This window comes from Lethenteron reissneri, chromosome 10, assembly GCF_015708825.2.
Source record: "Lethenteron reissneri isolate LAM-NWPU_2019-01 chromosome 10, ASM1570882v1, whole genome shotgun sequence".
Lineage (NCBI taxonomy): Eukaryota > Metazoa > Chordata > Hyperoartia > Petromyzontiformes > Petromyzontidae > Lethenteron > Lethenteron reissneri.
In genome coordinates, this window is record NC_083788.1 from 8,619,763 (window position 1) to 8,644,933 (window position 25,171).

The 25,171-nt window shown below is 46.6% G+C and overlaps 1 protein-coding gene across 5 annotated transcripts; it reads left to right on the forward strand.

Annotated features, from left to right (window-relative positions):
• The first annotated feature begins 34 nt into the window (after positions 1-34).
• On the forward strand, positions 35-24,511 carry LOC133340949 (cytochrome P450 3A8-like). Of its 5 annotated transcripts, none has more exons than XM_061549488.1 (14): positions 35-127; positions 4,140-4,232; positions 12,663-12,756; positions 13,344-13,396; positions 14,765-14,864; positions 15,142-15,255; positions 15,489-15,577; positions 17,898-18,046; positions 18,304-18,434; positions 19,607-19,697; positions 20,407-20,567; positions 21,004-21,230; positions 22,549-22,711; positions 23,377-24,511. In XM_061549488.1, the coding sequence occupies exons 2-14, from the start codon at positions 4,153-4,155 to the stop codon at positions 23,461-23,463; spliced, it is 1,539 nt and encodes a 512-aa protein (XP_061405472.1). In that variant the 5' UTR covers positions 35-127; positions 4,140-4,152; the 3' UTR covers positions 23,464-24,511. The 5 variants fall into 5 exon arrangements, with proteins under 5 accessions (XP_061405472.1, XP_061405476.1, XP_061405474.1 ...); XM_061549487.1 differs by lacking the exon at positions 35-127 and adding an exon at positions 2,797-3,122; XM_061549489.1 differs by lacking the exon at positions 35-127 and adding an exon at positions 2,822-2,922.
• Positions 24,512-25,171: the final 660 nt, after the last annotated feature.

Here is a 25,171-nt window from a genome sequence, read left to right on the forward strand (position 1 = left end):
TGTCATGGTTTCACACCCACCCACTTCCGCCGCAGCGACCTTATATGCACCTCAAACAGTGTCACAGGAATGCGGACGGAGTTTTGTGGAGTTTTGTTCAGCTGTTGAAAAGAAGGTTCACGTGAAGGTGAGTTGCGATTACTTTTGGCACGTACCCTCGTTTGTTCACATACGAGTATTAACAGTTAAAACACATCTGTTTAATAAGTTTTGTAATTCGCGCTATAATCAATGTGGAGGTTAATCTGCCCGGGGCGATTAATATTTAGCTTTTATTTGAAAGGTTTTTTTTAAAATATTTGCAAACGATTCCTTGTTTTTAGTTTCGTCGTTTATTTCGCCTCTTTTGGTCTCTTCTCGCCTGGTTCAACAACAACAACAACAATCTACTTGATTTTGTTGTCTTCTGAAATCGAACGCGCTTATCGCATACCGTGTCAACCCATACGGTTAGTTAACCCGTTCTTCTTGCAGACGGGGAATTGAGTTAGCACGTCCATACGGCGGCCGTACAGCTGTTTCAATAGAGGCAACAACGAAACGTGTGTCCATTTGTTTGATTTGAAGCTTTCCCTTGTGATGGGACTTTTTACACGGCGTCACAAAAAGTCAGACCCCCCCCCCCCCATTCAAATATGACGTCACAAAGCTCTGCCCCGCCCCCCCCCCAAAAAAAAACATGCTTCAAATCGCTTTAAACTATTGTAGTGCATATTTTATGTGGCGCTGCACTCTGATGTAGGAGAAAACATCTATTAAAAAGTCTATTTTTTAAATAGATGTTGCGCATTTGGATGTGACGTCACATTTCTCACCCCCTCCCCTCGTCACACATCGTCACAAATGTCTGACCCCCCCCCCCATAGGTGCGTGACGTCATTTATGGACGGCCCCTAAATAAAACGGCGGTATTAATATACGCGCGTACCCCCCGGGTAGTTAAGCCCTAATCCGCAACACACAAAGGCTAATGCTAAAGGACTGTATGAACACGCACTGAGCTTTACAGTAAATATTTTTACATTTTAAATGGTAAAAATGTACATGATGCAATACAAATAACTGCATCAAACTGCCAAAAGGCGATAACTCTGCTGTTCACAATACTCAGGGCTTACCTTGCTGTAAGTACCACAGGTACTCCTTGACATACGCGAGAGATGCGTTCCTGGAAAAACGCGCGTAACTCAAAATCGCGTATGTCAAAAGAAATTTTCCCATAAGAAATAATGGTAAAGGAGGGGGTTATGGGATTTCACTCACACTCACAGACATAATCGTCTATATTATCCTAGCCTATATCAACACAATACATGTACATGCAATATAATACTCGGTCCTTAATTATTAACCAGCTGTGTTCCTTTGCTACATACAGTATCTTCTCATTAATTATCCATTCACCACCTGTGCCCCTTCCTCTCCGGATGTTAGACATCCGGCTACCTGTGTTCTAAATGATCCCTTCACACTAGTTATCGTGAACTGACTGCTTGCAACGCTATTGGGTCGTGGTGCCAGGCCCGGGTAGCGTATGTCGCGTTGTGGATTACGTTATTCAGAAAATTACCTTGCGTATGTCAATAAAATGTCTTCATACAAAGCGCGCTTTATTCCAAAATGGCATACCACAAGCGTGTAAACCGAGGATTGCTTGTATGTTGAACTTCTTTTGCACCGTACGTGCTAATCGGAGGTGCGGGGGAAGGTCAACTAAAAACAAAAGGCAGTTCTAAAGAGTGAGTTTTCAATATAGATTATTTAAAAGTGCATAGCTCCAGTGGCTTCCTAATATCAAAAGGAAGAGCGTTCCAGACGGCCGCAGAAGAGCTTTGTCGGCCATCGGATTCCTCCAGTATACAAATATATATTCTGATTTAGAAGCGCATCTGAAAACGCGTGATGCAGTGACCATCTTTTGTTCGATGGCGAGCCAAAAGACGCTGCGAGGATGACCGGAATTCGCGTGATGGTTTATGCTCCTTGAGATCAGAAAGGTATTGTGGTTAATTTGTGGCAAGCATGTGTGTTTCAAGTTTCATTTCAAGTTTCATTTATTAGGTATAGCCCTGTGAGCCATTCGGCTCTTGAATCGGGTGCAACCGCAACAAACAAAAAACATGAACAAGAAAACATCTTAAAGTGACTGTGACTATGTGCAAACAGAAAATCCAAGAAAAGACAGCAAAATATTGCAGAAAAAGCACCGTACACCAACACTGTGTGCAAAAATCCCAGTGGGATGCAAGTCAAGCAACAACAACAACAACCACAAGACAACTTAGATTAAGGCCATCAGTCTAATTCCGTACTACAACAAACAAACATGGCCAAACCAAAAAACTTTTCAAAAATCACCAAAATAAAGCCATAAAAGCAATGAAACAGTGATCATAGGAACAAACAGTGATCATATGAACGAGTACGACCTTATAATGTATTCGTTTGTCAACCACAAGCCATTCCAGCTCAGCGACAATGCAACGTTGCTGACAAACGTTGGTCCGGAAATCCTTTTCAGTTGTGACCTTAATGTTATGCTTTTGCAGTGTAGTAGAACAACACTACTGTATTGGCTCGGTATGGGGGCTGTAGGCAGGCGTCACGGGGGTCGTGTCGGGCCGTGACACTCTGCGTGAACCCAACAGGAAACGTGACCGGATAAAGGGGGGCCAGGGGCCCCAGGGGAGTCACGTGGTTGCGGTTCGGGCCTTCCCGAAGGATCGGGAAGAGGGGCGTGGCCTGGAGCGGAGCCGGCCACGCCGGAGTGGTTATAAGCGGGGTGTGGACAGAGAGCTGGGCTGATTTGGGCTGTTCTGCTCTGCTGCTGGGTCATCTCTGGGATGAAGCTCTCCGGTCTCCGCTAGTGGACCAGGCAGCGTGTGGGGCTGTGTAGTATCCCCGTGTGTTAAGTTAGGAAAGGTGGCTACCACCTTAAGTCGTTATGTTAAGTGTTAAGTGTCGTGTTATCTAATAAATAGTGTTGTCTCCAAAGTTCCAGTGTGCGTCTGAATTTAAGCCACTACACTTTTGTATGGACATGAGAAGCAACTAAGGTTTACAAACCTGTCCTGGTTTTTTCAGGATCATCGTGTTGTTGAGGTAGCTTGCCCGGACAATCCGTAAGTCTATCGGTGACAACTACCAGGTTTTGTCAGTTGTGTAAACATGTACAGTAGTTCTCGCCTCTTCTGGTATTATGAGATGTTTTTCCTCTCCATTGTGTGTCCTGGATTATTTCTAAAGGTGCCAATTATCGAAGCAACACAAAAAGTTGGCAAACTCATCTTTACAATCTGTGTTTATCCAGGCATTACTCAGGAAAGAGGAAGGCAATGTTATTTTAAATGTTTGGTGACAAACCATTCACATTTCTCTTTTTAATATTTACGTAACATACTCTTTGGTTCTTTCGGTAAAGTCACATAGGTATAAAATAAAATAAATCACGACGTTTCGGGCGCAACACAAGCGTCCATCATCAATGTTTTCCCACCTGATGATGGACGCTTGTTGCGCCCGAAACGTCGTGATTTATTTTATTTTTAAATCCTTTATATTAAGTTCGCTTGCTTGCTTACGACCGTGCAAATCTTTCGGTCGTTTTTTTAACCCACTTTCCGTGATCCAATCGAGCTGACATTTTCCACACAGACTCGTTGTGCGTGACAATTAATATTCGTGAAAAAATTTTCCCAAAATTTTACACTTTTTAGGACAAAAATATTATATTTAATTACCAATTGCTTAATGGTGCAATGCAATCATCTGACCCATAGGTGGCAGCCATCTCAAGCCAGAAGACGAGAGGACTCTAGCCGCCACGCATATAAAGGATTTATAGTGAAAAACTTTGTTTTTACGGGTTATACTTGTATACATGGCTTTACCGAAAGAACCAAAGAGTATGGATTCCTGCAGTCACGAAAGCTTCAAATCAAGATTTACATAACACTACGTCTTTATATAAATGCCCGCTATAACTACCAAATAAAGTCTCATTACTTTGCCGCTGTTGGACTTTGAGATGACGTGACAAACATGTTGCGATTGTGCCCCCCTCGCCCCCAACTATAGCCTGCTGCTTATGTTAAACCACAATATGACAATTATTATGATCTTGCTGTCTGTGTTCACAGATTCTTCACAATAATGGCTTACATGTCCAGCCTATCTGAGATTTCTCCCTTTACCCTGGTTCTGACATTGGCTGCCTTCATTTTGTCTGCAATGTGAGTGCTTTCCGCTTTACTGGAATGGTTTTATATTTATAGAAACATTTTTAAGGTTAGCAAGGTCACTGGTAAATTTCATGATAAAATGTCACTAAATAAGGGGACCGCAGCATGTTTGACTATATAATATTTTGGAAAAAAATAAAGGCGTGTGATATGAAACGTCTATGAAATATGATAATGAATAGGAAGTGTGTACAGGTATGTGTAGTGGTGGTATTGACGTGCGCCGGCAGTGATGGATCACGGGGCGCGGGGTTGGGCACGCGATGTGGGCGTGGCATGGACGCGCGCGCCGGTGGTGAGGCGCGCTCACACAAGCTGGGAAAAGAGGATCGTAGCGAGTGTGCAGTGATTGGTCAGATAAGTGGGTACTCTCAGCGACGTCCGCAGGAGGGGTATAAAGGGGGACGCGCGAGAGCACTCGTGGTCAGTGTTAACCAGTTGAAGACCGAAGACGGGGTGGAGGAGGTAGGGGCCCTGTGTGGCTCGGAGCCGAGACTGGGGGGACCGTAGTCCGACGCCCGTGTGGGTCGGGACGGTGGTACCCAGAGCCGAGACGGGCACCCCGGCTGGGTGTGTCCCGGAAGGCTACAGGGCGTAAGAGCCCGTGTCAGTACAGCTGAGTGGGTGTTGGTCACCCGTGTAGCTGAGTGGGTGTTAGTCACCCGTGTAGCTGAGTGGGTGTTGGTCACCCGTGTAGCTGAGTGGGTGTTAGTCACCCGTGTAGCTGAGTGGGTGTTGGTCACCCGTGTAGCTGAGTGGGTGTTGGTCACCCGTGTAGCTAAGTGGGTGTTGGTCACCCGTGTAACGAAGTTGTAGTTGAGTGGGTGTCCGTCACCCGTGTAGCTAAGTGGGTGTTGGTCACCCGTGTAACGAAGTAGGGTGTTAGTCATCCGTGTAACTACAAGTTGGTGAAAATAAAGAGTGTGCTACCCGTGAAGTCGTCTCCTGCCGAGTTACTACTTTACAACTGGCGTCAGAAGTAAACCTGTCTTCAAGGAGAATGGACACAAGGAAGACTTCTCGTTCCCACGTGCAAGACCGGGGAGACGACGACGTACCGGTGACACCACCCTCGGGAGGAGAGGACGAGGAGTTGCCGCCGATGCAGCACTTCGCGGAAATGGCCGATGCTCCGCCCGCCTCCGACACCAGCCTGCAGGACGCACACTCCCGCCTGGCGGAGTTGCTGCTCGCCGCCGCTGCGATCTTGGCGGAGATCTCCGTTCCAGTGGCCGGTGGAACGCCTGCGGGGTTGGAAGAGGCGGCGCGACTGGAGGGTTCCCGCCATAAGGCGTTTCGCGCCAAAAGTTTGGGAGTTGGCGCCATTTTTGAGGGTCCGCCTCCGGTTGGCGGGAAACGCGGACACCACGTGGCCAGAGGTCTCCACACAGCGCAGCCCGCGTCATCGGCGAGCGCCGGAGCTCTCCATTTTGCGCCTGCAGAGGGAGCCGACATTTTCTACAACCACAGCGGCGCGCGGGAAAATCGTTCCAACGACGACGACGACGATCGAGTTCTCCAGCAACGATTGCCCGCGCTGTCGGTGTTCAAGGCGGACGGGGGCGACTGGGGAGCCTTCCAGCGACGGTTCATCGCGCATCAAGAAATGTCGGGGTGGTCCGACACCACTGCCCTGCGCGCGCTGCCAGCGATGCTCGACGACGACGCGCTTGCGGCCTTCACGTCTGCCCCGAGGTCGTCCCGCTCAACGCTCCAGGCCGCGCTGCACCTGTTGGCCAAGGTGTTCGGGCCGCCCTCGACCTGTCGCCACCAGTTCTACGATCGGCGGAAGGTGGTTGGAGAAACAACGCTCGCCTATCGCACGGCGCTGCTCGCCCTGGCGGATTCAGCTTTTCCCCGCATGGACAAGGAGGGGAAGGACGCCATGGTGACGGAGCAGCTGCTGGCGCTGGCTCACGGATTGGGAGTTCCCATTAATACGGCGGACGAGATGGACATCTGCTCCCTGGGGATTGCCACGAGTATCCACGCTTACGAGGTCCTACAGCGGAAGCCGACGGTCGTCTGCGCATCGGTGGAGAACGGGGCACCGGCCGCCACGATCATCGGACCTCAGCCTGCTGTGCCTCGGGAGGAGGCCTTCGCTGGTTCGAGGCCGGGGGAGTGGAGACCGGGAGGTCGTTCGCCCACACGCTCCTCCCGCAAGCTGGAGCAACCGAAACCTACGACGTCCCTCGTCGTCTGCTACAACTGCGGCCTTCGGGGCCACGTCGCGGCCAGGGTGCCGGGCCCCGCGTCAACGCACCGCGGGACCACGTCCGGACGACGACCAGGGACTCAAGACATCCCAACTGAACCCGGCAAGTCGCGGCACCTCACACGTTCGGTCCACACGCACGGCACGTTCGGGTCGCCGCTTAGCGGTGGGGGGACCGTGTATGGGCGCCGGGGGTTCGGTTCGGCGAGAGGGGTCCGCGTACGGCCCGAAGGCAGTCGAGTGGTCCGAATTGGCCCACAGGATTGTGGCTGCGTCGGCCGGGTCGTCCGTGGTAACGGGGTACATTGACGGGGTTGAGGTCCGGGTGCTCGTGGACACGGGTGCGTCGGCCACTATTATTTCAGACCTTATTTATAATATTCTTCCCGTACAATGTCGACCACTTCTGCCGGTGGACGTACCATTTTACGCGGCAAACGGGGGATCTTTGGGAATCATCGGCCAGATTCGGGCGAATATTTGTATTGGCGACATTAAATTGGCGGGTCCTATTTTTGTATCATCATCGTTGGCCGTTCCTTGTTTACTAGGCACGGACTTTCTGTCTAAAATGCCCATAAAAATTCTCATAGACCAGGCCTGCATTGAGCTTCCGTCGGGTCGGCGGGTTGAGTTTTTGAAGAGTCCAAATAAGATACGCACGGCTTGTGCGACGGTGCAGGCGCTGGCAACCCGGACTGTACGGGTGCCCCCGGGATCGCAAATGTTGGTACCCCTTCGGTTGAGAAAACCCCTTGGGGCGGATGCGGGGGCGCAGGGAGTTCTATTGGGGCCGTCTAACAGGGCTAAAGGGGACCTCGGCTTAGCGGTGGCCCAGACCATGGTGAGGGGGGACAGTGAGCCGTTCGTTGTGGTCCTGAATACGGGGTCGCGGCCGGCCGTGATTACGCAGGGAACGGTGCTCGCTCACGCCGCGCCGCTACCCGTCGAGGAACAGCTCGTTGCTCACGCCGATTCACATGTCGATACGCATCCCCAAAGTGAGGAGGGGACGGAGTGGTTGGACGCGTTGTGTGCCGGGTCCAGTACCTTGTCCAGTGTGCAGTTGGGTGCATTGAGGGGCTTGCTGCTCGAGTTCGCTGACGTGTTTAGCAGGCACAAGTACGACATTGGCTGCACAGACCTGTTGCGCCACCACATAGAGACTGGGGACGCGGCCCCTATTCGACAGAATCCCTTCCGGCTCAGTCCAGCCGAGAAGGAGCATGTGCAGTCGGCAGTAAATGACATGTTGGCGGCCGACATCATTGCGCCCTCTTCCAGTCCGTGGGGTGCTCCTATCGTCTTGGTTAAAAAACAGGATGGATCCCTGCGGTTCTGTGTTGATTTCCGCCGCCTAAACAAAATATCAATGGCCGATGCGTATCCGCTCCCCAGGATGGATGAGTCGCTGGATGCCTTGGCAGGAGCACAGTTTTTTTCGACGCTCGATTTGCTTTCGAGATTTTGGCAATTGCCCCTCGATGACGAATCAAAACCTAAAACCGCTTTCCGGACACCGGGAGGCCTATTTGAGTTCAACCGATTGCCCATGGGTTTACATTCCGCTCCTGCCACGTTCCAGAGGCTCATGGAATTGGTTTTGTCAGGCCTTCAATGGGACACCTGTTTGATTTACCTCGATGATATCATCGTTTTCAGCCGAACTTTTGAGGAGCACCTCCAGCGACTGAGGGCAGTGTTTCTCAGGATGCGTTCCGCGAAGCTTAAATTTAAACCGGCTAAATGTTTTCTGCTTCGGGAATCGGTCAGGTATTTGGGCCATATCGTTAGCCGTTCGGGGATCTCGACGGACCCTGCTAAGACGCAATGCGTCGGCTCATGGCCAACACCGACCTCTGTTACTGAAGTCCGCAGCTTCATAGGATTTGCCTCCTATTACCGTCGTTTTGTCAAACAGTTTGCCACCATAGCCAGGCCCCTGCACGCCTTGACGGCTAAAGGGGTGCGGTTTCACTGGGGGCCGGAGGAGGAGGCCGCGTTCTGCTCCCTTCGTGACGCCTTGGTGCAGGCTCCCCCCTTGTGTTACCCCGATTTCACGCAACCGTTTGTGCTCGACACGGATGCCAGTAACACGGGTATCGGGGGAGTGCTCTCACAGGTGGTCGGGGGGGTCGAACGGGTGGTCGCCTACGGTAGCAGGGTTCTGTCCCCCGCGGAACAACGCTACTGCGTGACACGGCGTGAATTGCTGGCGATTGTGTTTTTTATACAGCAATTCAGGCCGTATCTGTATGGCCGTCACTTTACGGTTCGCACGGACCATGCGGCTCTCCAATACGCTATGCGGGTGGCGCAGCCATCCGGCCAATTGTCCCGATGGTTGGAGGTCCTTCAGGACTACCAATTCACGACGATTTACCGCAAGGGGTTGCGCCACTCGAATGCGGATGCATTGTCACGGTTGCCGACGCGTACGGAATGCGCATGTCAGTTGGGATCGGCGCGGTGTAAACCTTCTGTCGATGTCCCCGCGGAAGTGGTGCTAGCCGCCACGGATACTACGGGGGTCGACGCCCCCACGGGGAGGGACTCGCTGTTAGCATTGCCTCTCATCGAGTGGTGCCGTCTGCAAATGGCCGACAGCTCCCTACTCGCGCTACGTCGGAAGGTTAACGTTCCCGAGGGCGGGGAAACGCGGGTCGGTTCCTGGGTGTGCAGACAGGGCCTCTTGATGAAGTGGGACTCCATGTCCCGGCGTCACATGCTTGTGGTGCCGGTTGCTGTACGGGGGAAGGTCGTCCTGGCTGCCCATGAACGACTCATGCATCTGGGGTTTCACAAAACGCTCGCCCTCATTCAGCGAGACTACTATTGGCCTGGGATGGGCAGTGACGTGGCGAACATTCTTAAGGGGTGTGTAGGGTGCGCTAAAAGAAAACCGCCACCAATAGCGGCTAATCCACCGCTTCAATCCATTCAAGTTTCGCGCACGAACGAATTGGTCGCGCTAGACATCTTGGGGCCCTTTCCCACTACACCTCGGGGAAATAAGTTCCTGCTGGTTGGCGTAGAGTACTTCACCCGCTGGCCCATGGCGTGGCCACTCGCCAACCAGTCGGCTGCGGCAGTGGCGGACGCCTTTGTCCAAGGTTATGTTTTGGACAAAGGCGCCCCCGAACGCTTGCTGACGGATCAAGGGAAAAACTTTTCGAGTTTTTTGTTGCGCGAGGTGTGCGACCTGTTGGGTACAAAGAAAGTACGTACCTCCCCGTACCACCCGCAGACTGACGGTATGGTTGAACGTCTGAACAGGACGATTACGTCTATGCTGTGCCAACAGGTATGCGACGACCAGGTGGATTGGGACTTACAGGTACCGGGGGTACTAGCGGCCTATCGGATGGCACCCCATGCGGCGACGGGGTTTTCTCCATTTTTTCTGATGTATGGGCGGGAGGCTGATCCGGCCATGGACGTCCAACTGGGGATTTCACAGCCACGTGCTAAATCAAAATTGGCAGACCACATTAAGTTTAACATTGCCAAATTGGCTGAGGCGCGAGAGGCTGCGAGATTGAATTCACGCTCTCGGCAGATCGCGAACGAGCGATTGCATGAACGGAAGGTGCATACGCACAATTGGGAACCGGGCGATAAGGCCTGGCTGCATTGTCCACACGCACCGTTGGCTACGTCCCCCAAACTGTTGAGACCATGGAGGGGACCGGTGGAAATTGTGCGGGTTGCACGACCCCAGAGTATACAGATTAAATGGGGAAAACGCCGTTGGTACGTGCACCCCTCCCGACTGAAACCCTACGCGGCGCCGCGTGACCCCGGGTTGTGCCGTGACGACCGAGCGTCTGATGTGACCGTCGACTCGGGGAGGGATGTGTCGCAGGTTGATCCTCACGTGTCTCCACCTGACCCACCCCCAGGTGTCTCGGACCTGACGGCTGTTGACCGTCGGGAACCGGAACCCCGCGGCTCGCGCGGAGCCCCGATGCCTGGCCCATGCCTTCCTGAACGGCCGGCGCCGCCGGATGGCCAACTGCGTCCTGTGCCGTACGACGGTCCGGCAAGGCGGACTCGGGCAAGGACGCAACACTTTTCATGAAAAAAAAAAGAAAAAAAAATGTTTTTCTTTTTTTTGTTAAAGCCCGACTTCGTTGCCGGCTTCCCCCTCTGCCGGGGTAATGTCCCGTTCAAGGGACGCTCGGACATTGGGACGCTGCATGAGTCGGAGAGAAAAGAAGAGAAAATGATTAAAGAAATTTTTTTTATTGTTACTCTTTCCGCATACACAGTATCGTTGCCATTCGCCGGATTGTGCATGTTGTTCTTGTTGCGGGTGTGGCGGTTGCTGGGTTTTGCGGATTGCGGTGTTCATGTTGTGTTGTTAGGGTTTGTGTTATGTTACGGGGCACACGTGGGGGTGAAGGGGTGTTGTATGTTTTATTAGCAGCCGGGTCGGCTGCGAGCTATGTGGTAGGGGGTGATGTAGTGGTGGTATTGACGTGCGCCGGCAGTGATGGATCACGGGGCGCGGGGTTGGGCACGCGATGTGGGCGTGGCATGGACGCGCGCGCCGGTGGTGAGGCGCGCTCACACAAGCTGGGAAAAGAGGATCGTAGCGAGTGTGCAGTGATTGGTCAGATAAGTGGGTACTCTCAGCGACGTCCGCAGGAGGGGTATAAAGGGGGACGCGCGAGAGCACTCGTGGTCAGTGTTAACCAGTTGAAGACCGAAGACGGGGTGGAGGAGGTAGGGGCCCTGTGTGGCTCGGAGCCGAGACTGGGGGGACCGTAGTCCGACGCCCGTGTGGGTCGGGACGGTGGTACCCAGAGCCGAGACGGGCACCCCGGCTGGGTGTGTCCCGGAAGGCTACAGGGCGTAAGAGCCCGTGTCAGTACAGCTGAGTGGGTGTTGGTCACCCGTGTAGCTGAGTGGGTGTTAGTCACCCGTGTAGCTGAGTGGGTGTTGGTCACCCGTGTAGCTGAGTGGGTGTTAGTCACCCGTGTAGCTGAGTGGGTGTTGGTCACCCGTGTAGCTGAGTGGGTGTTGGTCACCCGTGTAGCTAAGTGGGTGTTGGTCACCCGTGTAACGAAGTTGTAGTTGAGTGGGTGTCCGTCACCCGTGTAGCTAAGTGGGTGTTGGTCACCCGTGTAACGAAGTAGGGTGTTAGTCATCCGTGTAACTACAAGTTGGTGAAAATAAAGTGTGCTACCCGTGAAGTCGTCTCCTGCCGAGTTACTACTTTACATATGTATAAAACAGACAATATGTAAGTAAATATTTTTGCCCATGGTGGATACTTATCACATTTGTCACCCTAGGTGGTACCAAACAAACCCCATTGGATAATGGGATGTATATATATTTCTCTAGTCAGGACTTGATTCAATTACAGTACTCTATTTCTAACCTTTGACAATGGGCTGTAACATTTGTAATCAGAATGCTTCTAACCTTGGGGTGAGCGGTGAAGCAGTGGTTATCACACCATACTTTGAACCTAGCCAACTGGAGTTTGATTTCTGGATATGGACAACATCAGTGGTGAGTGACAATTGAAACAGTCCTTGGCGTACCTCCAAATTTCACCAAGCCTGCGCTCACCAGCTTGCAGAAATATCGTCAAAACAACACTGTGGCTGCCACAGTACACGAGATCAAATAGTAGTGGATTTACAGAAAAGGATTTGTTGTATATTATTACTATGATTATTTCTAACCTTATAAAACTCACTCACACATCATACACTGGGAGTGTCATGCTGCCAGATATGGCTGCAAGTTTGGTCGTACATGTTACGTATATCGTTTATTGTTAAATTTGAATCAAAGTTCCTATGATTACTGTTGTTACATTGTATTTTATAGCTTTATTTTGGTGATTTTGAAAACATATGGTTAAGCCATGTTTCTTGCGGAAGTGCGGAGTTGACCTGATAACTTGAATCTAAATTGTCTTATGGTTGTTATTGTTTGACTTGCATCACACTGGGATTTTTGCACACAGCGTTGTAATACGGTATTTTTTTTCTGGAAGATTTGCTGGTTTACCCAGGATGTTTCTGTTGCGCGTCGTCGCTTTAAGATGTTCTCTGTTTATATTTTGTTTGTTGCTGTTGCACCCGACTCAAGAGCCGCGTGGCTCACAGGGCTATACAGTACCTAATAAATGAAACTTGAAAACTTGATTTGTACTCTCCCAATACAAATCTGTTCTGTCCCAGTTACTTGCTATGGCCATACCAAATCTTCAAGAAGATGGGAGTTCCTGGGCCAACACCTTTCCCACTCGTGGGAACTTTCCACCACTACCTCAAGGTCAGAACTCTAATATGAATATTAGATGCAAATGGGGGTTTCTAGAATATACTATGAATGATTGTGACCATTGGATCAGACATCCAATTACATCATGATGCACATAGGGTTGCCACCTCTCCAGGTTTTCCCAGGATCATCCTTTTGAGGTAGCCAATGCTGTAAAATATGTAAGACTTCCCAGTACATTATAGTCCCTGTTTTTGTCAGTTACTTAATAAGAATTAGAATACACCACTCAAAGCAACTCGTTTGCATGCACCTTCCGATATTGCGCAATATTCTTCGTTCCATGATATGTGCTGGTTTCTGTGCCTCAGAGTTGACAACCTTTTTGCAGTTTTACATGACATCAATGTGAGCATCATTTCACAAATACTACTGACCATTCAGTATTTGTAAACATTTGGTATGGATAATGTTTGGTAATTAAGTGATCTTTTTTAATTGTATGACCCGGGGATGAACCTTGAAAGATCGATTTTTAGCTCAATGGGACCTGTCCCTGGGTTGAACGAAAGTAAATAAATAAACGTACCATGTATAGATATGCAGATTGTCATGTTTACTGATTTCTTTTCACACAGGGATTTAGAGAATTTGATGCAGAGAGTTTCAGAAAATACGGCAGAGTCTGGGGGTAAGCTTCTATCACTTGGAATTTAAGCGTGAGGACCAGGGCTTAATTTCCCACTCGCAATTTCCCAAAATCGCTGCTAAGCTGGCTTGTTGTAGAGATAATTATCAACACAAGGCATTATTACCACTTTGAGTATAAGGTATACCAAATAATTGTTTACTTGTGTACCCGATATTCCTGTGAGTATATGAACACATTATTTGGTGATGCTGCTGCATTGGCAGTGGGGCACATGCACAAATAAAAAAAACGAAACATTTTATATCAATAAAATCTAAATATCTAATAGGTGACGTTTCAGGTAAAGGCCCTGCTTCACAGCACATAAAAGGCAAATTGTCTGAAATGTCGCCCGTTATATTTTTTCTCTTGAAGCTAGTTTTATTTATGAATTTACATTTTTTTGTATTGTGTATGATCCTGTTTGTCTCGGTGTAGTGTCTCGCTCGGTGTGTCTTTGTGTGCGTCTCTCTCTGCATGTGTGTCTGCCTATGCTGTTTCCAGTGTCTGTGTTTCATCATTCATTTTTACCTGATGATGTTTGCTTATGTTGCAACCGAAACGTCGTATTCTATTACTATTTGATTTTATTTTCTACGTGACTTTACCGAAAGAACCAAAGAGATGTATGATCCTGTGAACATGATTATCGGAATATAGGGCACAATGGGAACAAACTAAGGCGAGATGCATGCGGCAGTGCCAAAATACATCCTGGATAAGATTCGAACTTAAAAACAAAATCTAACCATTGGAAGCATTATTTTTACTCCAGGAATCTCTGGCATTGATTTGCAGTTTAATAGTTGTATCAATGGCCAAAGGTAAAGGATACTGACGCCTGCTGCTGGCAGGGATTGGCCTCCCCCCTACTTGAGGGAGCAATAGAAAATGAACAGATGGTAATGGTATTTTATCCTACTTGTCCACGCTGGCCAGACATCTTGAAAGAGGTGAGAGTACAGCACACTTTACAGCACCGCATGTAATCTGCTGTGTGGACAGAGGCAGATAGGCATTTAAGAAACATAACCGCATTATTGTTTTGACTGCCGTGCCCCGGCAAGCCTAATGTGCCAACGTATGCATCTTGAACTTCTTTCGCACCGTATGTAGCCAACCGTGCTAACCACGGCAGCCTCCTGAGATATGAATAAGCCATGTTATGTTAGTTTAAAATAAGTTATATACTTGGAATTGGTCATGTTTCTGATACTATTTCGGACCAGGAATACCACAGTAATCACACTGAGCGAGAAACTGAAGAAGCTTCAATGATTGACGTGTACATCGCAGAAATATGAGTAATATTTTTCGAACAAATCCAGCATCCTGCAATTATGTCTTTTTTCTCTGTACACCTACAAGGATTTACGATGGCCGGGTGCCCGTGCTCATGGTGACTGACACAAGCATGCTGAAACAAATCCTCATCAAAGATTGCCTGGAGTCCTTCACCAATCGCCGGGTGAGCAGTGCAGATAGAAGACAAATTAGCAACGCTGAGTTTTCCAACTTGAGGTTTATGTAATTTGTAGATATTTTATTTCTTGTGTTGTAACAGGAACTTGAGCTAATTTTACGATCAATGTGTGGGTTGTGGTGCTGTGAATCTAAAAGCCTCAACTGTGTCCCATTTTCCCAGCATCCGTGACGTAGTCTACAGTATTAATGAATGCAATTACGTACTGTTTTAATTTATTTTACCTGTAAGGTTTCACCTAATTTAACTTTTCTTTCAACAGAAATTTGGACTTAGCGGGCCCATCAAAGATGTTCTGCTCATAGCTGAAGATGAGCACTGGAAGCGTATCCGAAATGTGCTGACTCCGGCGTTCAGTGGCGGAAAAATCAAGCAGGTAAAGACGTGCGTTTGAAATAAAGCAACGTTCACAGCTCTATAGAAAGTTGTTTTATTTAAAGTTTTTTTTTTTTATTCGCGGTTGCTGAGCACCGGACAAAATACTCAAAATGCCAAGCAGCCAGCAACAAACAGTACTCTTGAATTAATCGATTTTTGTATCGAATTGTGTTCTTAAAAACATGACCTGGAACTAACACTGAAAACAACATCTCTCTCTCTCTCTTCCAGATGTGTCCCCTGATTCAGCGCTGTGCTGAAGTGCTGGTGCAGAACCTCCACGAACCGTGCCAGTCGGAACAACCAGTGGATTTAAAAGAGTAAGCTATAAAAGCCACCGTTGGGATTTCTTTAAATCGCATTTTACTCACGTGAAAGGTCAGTGTGGTGTGTGCTGTAAATGAACTTAAGGTGTTCAACACAGTTTGATGTGTGTCATCCCAGCAAGGTGTGGTGGGTATGTGTGTTAAAGCAACAGTTCATGTGTAATACATGTTGTTAATCACCATCAATACCAGTGGCAAGATTTCTAATTTTACGCAAGGCACACATGCATATTCATCCCTCTTGCCTTAAACAGCCACTATCTTTAGTTCCCAATGCCCACCCAGTTTTATATAATAAATCTGCATCCCTAACCAATGAGTGCCGATTTTAGCCTTTCTTCTTGTTGACTGATATTTACCGCTATTTTAGTAACCACTGTACCAGGATTGGTTATGCCAGTACCTGATCATACATTGCGACGTGGATGTATATATTGTCTAAATGCAATTGCATCTCAAAACGCTGCACAGAATAGTAGAACATGAGCATCCTGTGGAGATAAAGAGAGTCACGTGCAGATGAAAAGCAAGAAGGTCTTCTGCATGAACTTGAACAGATGTGGGGAGCTTACATTGCTGAGGGAGGGGAGTTTCAGACTTTGGGAGCAACAAAGAAAATTAGTTACCTCCCACTGCATGTAGGTTGACGAGGGGCTTTAATAACCTTGGTTGCCGGAGCTGAGAGTGCATGGGTGGAGTGAAATGGGAATGGAGCGGTTGTAGAGCTGACTCTAGAAAGGATCTTGAAGATAATGAGGGCAATGCTGAAGTTACACTGGGACCGATTTGGGAATCGGTGAAGAAATCTGAATATCGGGTTGTGGTTTCGTTTATGGGTGTGGGTGATGAGTTTGGCAGAGGCATTTTAGATCATTTGGAGTTTGAAGGTGAGGGATTTGAGGAAATTGTAAAGCAGAAAGTTTCGTTAGTCAACTCGGTATGTGATGATGGCATGGATGAGGAATGAGTCTTAGAAGTCTGCTTTGGAACTAGCCAGAGCTGACTGATAAGATTCATTGCGAGCCTTCTCTATCTGGGAGTGAACTTCAAAGCCAGATTTATTATTTTGTCTCCCAAGTTTACGACCAATTATTTCATCGCTCGTTGTGGCTGGTTTGAGATGCTTCTAGAAGAGGTTCGATCCATCAGCGGGGTGTGATCAGCATGGCATAGGGAAGTCCTCCAATCAGAAATGGTTTGACAAAGGGCTGAACATTATTATCGTTATTATTCCTAATTAGAGAACTCGTTGATCTGTAACGAAAAATTCAAGATCGCTGCCATTTTTGTACTTTTTCTCACAATCCTGTACCTAGAGCACTAAAATCGATTGTTTTAATGGAATAAAATTCCAAGATAATATGCATTGTCAGGCTTTTTAAAAATATTCTCTAGGATTTCAATGATATTTGGTGTAATAATTGCATTAATAGGAGCACACATAAAAATGTTAGAACCATTTCATATGAGCTGTGGTCAGTATTCTGTATTTGATACTCCCACCTCTGAGGTGTCGCTATCGATTAAATCTTTTCCGAACTTCTACTGCGGTTTCAATAAAATGTAATGTTCAATAGTCATACAAAACATCCCATTTAGCCAGTTACCTAGCTAGTTTGTTTAAGTGGCAACAGCCCACAGTCACTAACATTAGAGTTATTGTTGGGGTGGAGAGGAGTCCAGTCAGTGGCCAGCCAGGAAACTCGAGGCATCGGTTAATATTTACCATGAGTATGATGATCCTCTACAAGGTTCAGATCAACTATGGTTTCAAATGGACGTAATACACATGTGTTAATCATGCTGCATATAGGCAGGATTATAATAATAGGGTTTTCCCCCTTTTTTTCTGGCAACAAAACTGAAACCTTTTTACAAGGATTCATGTCTGCATTAACCACAATACTTGCAGTCAAAATGCAAACAAAAAACACACTCTGATGATATATGCATTACTTTGATAGTGCATTGTCGTTGAGCTGTACGCCTTTTGGCGTCATCTGGTCGAGCACTAATTGAGACGAGGCTCAAAAGAAAGCTGTCTCTGGTGTGGACCAATCAGTTTCAAGGACAATGCATATATTATCAGAGCGGTTTTTTTTGTTGCATTTTGACTGCAAGTTTTGTGGTTAATGCAGACATGAATCCTTGTAAAAAGGTTTCAGTTTTGTTGCCAGAAAAAAGGGGGAAACCCCTATTATTATATTTTGGTACTGGCAAAGGAGGTCTAGGCAGGATCAGTTTAACTTTCCAGTTCGCAGCAGGTATTTTTTGGCTAATTGTTGCTTCCATGTGAATTTTCACCTCTAAATAGAATATTTGGAGCGTACAGCATGGACGTGATCGCAAGCTCAGCCTTCAGTATGGACGTGGATTCTCAGATCAACCCCAACGATCCATTTGTCATAAATGCAAAACTTATTTTCAAAATAAACTTCGCAAGCCCTTTAATTGCTGTAATTTGTAAGTATATTTTTTACAACTATATGAATCAAAGCCAGTGGTGTTATCCTCACAATTCATGAATAACTCAGTTTTCATATTTTATAATTTACTTAAAACATTTTTCTGACAAACCAAAATGTGTTTTTAGGTTTGTGAGCTCGCAAAAAAATCTCTGCAAAGTATCAGTCAATTAATATTCTTGGATAAATTTTTGATGTTTCATTTGTATGAATTTTGAGTGACATGACATAATCAATGTAAATTCTTTCTTTCAGTGTTCTTCCCATTTTTGATCTCTCCACTTGAAAGACTGGGAGTGACTTTGTTTGATACAAAAGCGATACATTTTTTCCATAAAATTGTTCAGCAAATGAAAAAACAACGTCAGAAAGGTCTGAATGACATGGTGAGTCCATAACAAAATATTTTTTAAAATAACGTTTGAGGAGGAGGCCATTAGGAGAAGTTTTACTGGTAGAAGTTTTACTGGTAGGAACCTCCTGGTTACACCAGCCCACATGGGATTATTGTGTCCGTCGTGGGGAGGGGCTGGGTGGGGAGGGGCTGGGTGGGGGGTGTGAGAGGTGGGGCTGGGTGGGGAGGGGTTGGTCACCCCGTGGTGCCCTTATACAACTCAACGTTTAACCTACTCACGCCGGCTTGTGCCCGCCCTCACAGTCGGGCATATTTGCGGAACACACCACGCCGTCGTTGACCCTGGCCATTGACTGAGCAACCCAACGTTCCTACCAGCTCCCTCCGCAGGAATGTGTTTATCCGAAATACATCTCTTGCTCGTAAACCCCAGAGCATTTTGGAGGTCACCTTGCACAACGAATGTGACAGGACGTGGAAATTGCTGAAGACATGCCTAAGCAAATTACATGGAAGTTTAAGACGATTAAAATAAAACACCGACATCAGGAGGTGAAACTGTTTGCTTTCTGTTGAGAACAAAAAGTAAAAAATTAATCAAATAAGGTCGTCACAAAATTATTTGAAGAATTGCAGACCAATTAGACTGGTATCACATGCTTATGAGTTGCTCAAGAAATCGAAAACTGAATTGCAGACATTTAAGAGGTCACCCACACGCAAACAGGATTTACAAGCTTTCTTCATAATTGACCACGTCAGTGTTATTAATAAGATCCTACAAAAGCCATGCAATCAAAACACCATTTCCAAACCTTAAATATTAAATTCTGTCAAAAAACACAAACTGTTACACGTGAGCGTTGGATTTATTGTTCGTTCGAGAAAAAAAATGCGTTTACTTTGTACAAATACAGCAATGACTGAAGACACTTGTGTTTTAGTTAATAGACCGATGTACCCACTGCATACCTGTCAACCCCTTATCAGTGCCTACCTTAATACAGACAAATTCACACCTTATTGATCACCCCTTGCCCCTTTAAATCTCAACGTTCATCCTACAAAGTTCCCCGTATTTAAACGACGACTGTACGCCGTATGGATCCTGAACACTCAATTTCCCTGTACAAGAATACGGGTGAACCGTATGGATTTACAGGTGTGCTACGGTTGTAAAAATTTGAGATTTTCTTTTTGCAGGGAAGAGTAGACTTTCTGCAGCAGATGGTGAACGCTCAACTTTCCGAAAACATCTCGGATGGAAATGAAGGGAATACTCCTGCAGAAAAGTGTAGGCATTTTACGACAATATCCTCTCGTGTTGATGTAATTAATGTATTAGATAATTTACATTCCGATGAGCATTGTTGGCTACGTATGGTGCTAAAGAAGTTCAACATACATACACATAATAGAGTCTTATGTGTAGCGGTGTACAGGATGCGGCAACAGTCAGGAAGCGTAGTGAGTTCTGGACTGTGCTTTGTGTGTATTGTTGTTTGATGTGTACAGGGGGGAGATAGGTGTCCTCAGTATTGACCCTTATAATACTGAGGTCCCAATGAATGGCAATGAAAAGGTCACCGGACCTCCCGCCTCTTGGCGTGTATTTGTGGGGATATCTGTGGAGGTCAGTCATGTATGCCAACCGACCGAGAAACATCAAAATAACTGCGAGCGAAAATATGAGCTCAGTGCGCTAAAATCAACGTGGGCATGCTAAGGAATGGTCAGGCCTCATTTTGTGTGAAACAGAGATTGAGTCGCGTATCCCAAGCAAAGGGTGCACAGTTAGGGAACCCATTTACGGCATCCTTTTGGGAAGATTGAGGTGGGAGGATTGAAGACATTTCCCCATTGTTTCGGGCTACCGCTCTGGGAGCTCGAACTGGAAAGCTTGTGGATTGCGCATCCAGTGTTAACGTAGGGTAACGGGAATTAATTCAGTGTACAAAACCATTCAACCTGCAGTCTTCTGCGTTTACGGTTTCATTTGACAGATTTGACTGACGGTGAACTGGAGTCTCAGGCAGTGCTGTTCCTCATGGCTGGTTATGATACCACAAGCACAAGCATCACCTTTTTGGCCTATTGCCTTGCTTGTAACCCTGACGTCCAGACTAAAGTCCAGCAAGAGATCGACACAATTCTACCAGATGGCGTAAGTCAACTTATATTTACCATCTTCTTGGTTCTTTCGGTAAAGTCACGTAGAATGGAAATAATAAAATAATAAAAATAAAACATAATAAAATAATTCTCACAACGTTTCGGCCACAACGCAAGCAGCCGTCCTCAGGTGAAGAACAGATCTGCCATTCTACCTGACTTTACCGAAAGAACCAAGAAGATGAATCCTTGCAGTCACGAAAGCTTTAAATCGAAATTTATATTTACCACTTAAGTACTGCATGGCGCATTCATTGTAAGAGTATTACTCGCTGTCATACATCGCAGCATGCGGAACATGTTAATGTGAACGTACTTGTCAAAGGCTGATTGATAAATGTGTTGCACACTCCATAATTAATTGTGTGTTAAACAATTACATGTTTTCATGTAAAATTATATATTGGTCCGTGTCACCCTGAATGCAGAAACTGCCAGATTATGATACTTTGAAGCAGATGGAGTATCTGGACATGGTCGTGTGCGAGACTCTGCGGATGTACTCACCAACATCTCGTACGGACCGCGTCTGTAAAAAGACGACGGTTGTGAATGACATGGTCATACCCAAGGGTGTGGTGGTCACTGTGCCACTGTGGGTGCTCCACTACGACCCGCAGTACTGGGACGAACCTCACGTGTTCCGGCCTGAACGGTGAGTGAGTCTCACGATTTTTGAATAATGAAAGTTATTCATCAACATAAAGACATGTTGTGGTTTAGCAATTGTATCAAGGATCGAGGTTGCAGTCCAGGGCATGACACTGGAAGGAAATTTAGTTTCTTCATTCTTGCCCATTCATAAAAGGAGGTATTTTACATTGTGAATTGTAGAAGGACATTTTATTACGAGTTTACAAAACCGGAATTTTATATCTATATCTTTTTTTTAAGCAAACCTTTTCCAACAACATTGTCAATCTACGGGCACACTGAAGAATGTAACCTTTTTCCACATATGGACCCCCAGTTGTAGGGTTTTGACTGATCGGTTGCCAAATGGTAATCGTAACAATCAGAAGAAATTGTGAAACACCAGTTTTCGTGAAGTGCACTGTTAATACGTTTATATCACGATGGCATATGTTCAAGAGTACAGGGTGCAGAGAACACGATAACTCTTGCCACACATTTCCTAGTTACAACATCGTTGGCAGAGGTGTTAATGTTTATCACACGGCTGCCAAATAAGACATTGCCGCTCGACTACATTCACACGTCGATTCTGAAATCATGCTCGGACGTGCTTGCGCCACTGATTGTCCACCTGGAAAATCTTTCGTTCAGTGAGGGCTGCTTCTTCCCAGAATGGTTTAAAATGGTGCAGGTAACACTGCTGAAAAAAGTTGGCTTAAGCCATAGCGACCCCACACACTATTGTCTGAGTTCTCTTTCAAAGGTCACAGAACGCCTTTGTCTGAAGCGGTTACTTCCACACGTCGCTGCGACTGGCAGATTCAACCTGTTGCAGTTAGCATACTGGGAGCTCCACCGCACTGACATGGCTCTATTAAAAATCACTGATGACCTCTGCAAGATAATGAATGGCCGTTGCGCGGCTGCGTTGGTTGGCCCCAATCTCTCGGCTGCCTTTCGACACCATCGAGCACGAGATACTTATCGGGCGGCTACGGTTAAGGTTTGGTGTATTAGGCGCTGGGGTGGAGTGACTCGTACCTACCTGGTCGATCACCTGAGGATGGCTGCTTGCGTTGTGGCCGAAACGTCGTGAGAATAATTGTATTATGTTTTATTTTTATTATTTTATTATTTCCATTCTACGTGACTTTACCGAAAGAACCAAGAAGATGAATCCGTGCAGTCACGAAAGCTTTAAATTAGAACTGCAGCATACAAATAGGACAGAACTTGTCACTTGGCAGACTGGCGATCGTGGCTATCAGGAGTCACTGGTTTGTGTAACCCCCACGCTGTCCATCGATTCTGCGTGTGCACGACTGTGAATTGTGCAGATTCACCAAGGAGGCCAAGGAGGCCCGTGACCCCTACTGCTACCTGCCCTTCGGTCACGGACCCAGGAACTGCATCGGCATGCGCTTTGCCCTGATGTCCCTGAAGATGGCTGTCTGTCGCATCCTGCAGCGCTACTCCTTCCACGCGTGCAGCGAGACCACGGTACACGATCACTCCTCCTCCGCTCTTTACTGTTCACAAAGTGATTTTATAGTTTAAATCAGTGTTTGACGATTCCTGCAGGAATATTGCTTGAATTCAATGATTTCATTGTCGGTGATTGTTCATTCATATTCTCCCAAGGGATTAAATACATATTTATTCACTTTAATGGGATTTTAACACAGATTCTGTCATGCAGGAATTGCCCATCAACGTACATTTGTTTAAATGGCATTCCAAAAATATCTATGTAAATCTTTTATGTGGGATTTTCCAGGATCATGAGAATTGGCAGCATATTGAAAGGGGCATTACCAAATAACTTGAACCACATTCATTTAAATGGATATCCACAGTTTATCATTGAATTATTGATTATAATTATATTGAAAATTCCTAAGCTGTCAAAAAAATCTCAATAACTTAATGGAGATTCCTGGTTCATTTAAGTGAATGGGTAATTTAATTAAATGTATTTTGTTAACCCTCCATAATTCTAATGAATCCATGATGCTGTTGGGAATCATTAGATTCCAATAATTGCTTTGCGATCCTGGGCTATAATTTAAATGTTAATTTCAGTAATGCTCATACATATGGAAGCTCTGATAATGACTTTTTAACGTGCTCTGATCATTTTTAACGTTTGTTTATTTGGTTTACAGATTCCACCAAAATTTAACAAGAATACATTTTTACAGCTGGAAAAACCACTGAAGGTGAAAGTTGTGGCGCGAAAGGAGGCCGAGTGAAATATGAATTGGGTGATCGATTCGGAAGGAAGCAAGCGTGACAGCTCCATTCACATTGCTAAGTTGGAACACGTCACCTTGCCAATTAGCACCATTGTCGGTGATGGCTATGGGCAGCATTTTCCAAAAATGCAGAAAAAAGGAACGTTTGTCAATAAGTTAATCACCATTGGAACCTCATTTGCCAGTAAAAAATATGGTAATTGGTTTTTTACCCTTCTATCTGGCAACAAAACTGACACCTTTTTTACAAGGAGTCATGTTTGCATAGACCACAATACCTGCAGTCATAATGCAAACAAAAACATAACTCTGATAATGTATGCACTGTCCTTGAAGTTCATTGGTCCACACCCGAGACAGCTTTCCTTAGAGCCTAGTCTCACATGGGTTGGACCAGATGACGCCAAAAGGCGCACAACTCAAAGACAATGCACCATCAGAGTATGAGAGCTCGGGGTAAGCATTTACACCATTGGAACCTCATTTGCCAGTAAAAAATATGATAATTGTTTTTTACCCTTCTATCTGGCAACAAAACTGACACCTTTTTTACAAGGAGTCATGTTTACATAGACCACAATACCTGCAGTCATAATGCAAACAAAAAACATAACTCTAATAATGCCGTAAATTCTACATTATCAGAGTTATGTTTTTGTTTGCATTACCACTGCAGGTATTGTGGTCTATGCAAACATGACTCCTTGTAAAAAAAGGTGTCAGTTTTGTTGCCAGATAGAAGGGTAAAAAACAATTATCATAATAAGTTAATCGTGCCTCGCGCGTGTCTTAAAATAACAATTTCTGTGGTGCTAACATTTATTATTGCCAACATACATATTGAAGTTCAACTGTGCAGGAATATATTACTTCTACATTTTGCGAATATATTGACTCATAATTGTCTTTTTATATTACAGTAAGTGATTACATTAATATACTTGTTATAAGTTACTTTACATGTGGGTATCTATCGCGATTAAGGTCGGGTTTGTAATATGGGTCCATGAAGTAAGTATACTTGCTAAATAAATACGTGAATCACTCTGCTGTGGGTGGCGCTCATGGACTTTCGTGGTGCTAGCCTAGTGCCGAAAATTCGACATTCTCATGGTGGGGACAATGTGTGACCTATACTGGTAGGAACCCACTGGTTCTACCAGCCGACAGGGGATTATTGTGTCCGTCCGTTGTGCAGGGAGGGGCTGGGTGAGTAGGGAGGGGCTGGGTGGGGAGGGGTGGGGAGGGGCTGCGTGGGGTGAGTAGGGTGGGGCTGGGTGGGGCTGGGTGGGAAGAGTGGGGCTGGGTGGGGAGGGGCTGGGTGAGTAGGGAGGGGCTGGGTGGGGAGGGGTGGGGAGGGGCTGCGTGGGGTGAGTAGGGTGGGGCTGGGTGGGGCTGGGTGGGAAGAGTGGGGCTGGGTGGGGAGGGGCTGGTCACCTCGGGAAGGGTTCACTTCGGGAGGAGAGGAGACAGGGCGGACCGGCTACACAATGTCACGCAGTTCTGCTGTACTGCACTTTGCTTCAATAGCACTCGTGATATTTCACTATGAACATTTAGCTCCAAGGTGGATTGCGGCAATTGTAATGTAACTTCGTGCATCAAGTACATCCCACCGCCCCTCCCCGTATATATTCTTAGGTTTTTTCGGTAAAGTCACGTAGGTAAAAAATAAAAATTAATAAAAGTGAAATAAAAATAAAAT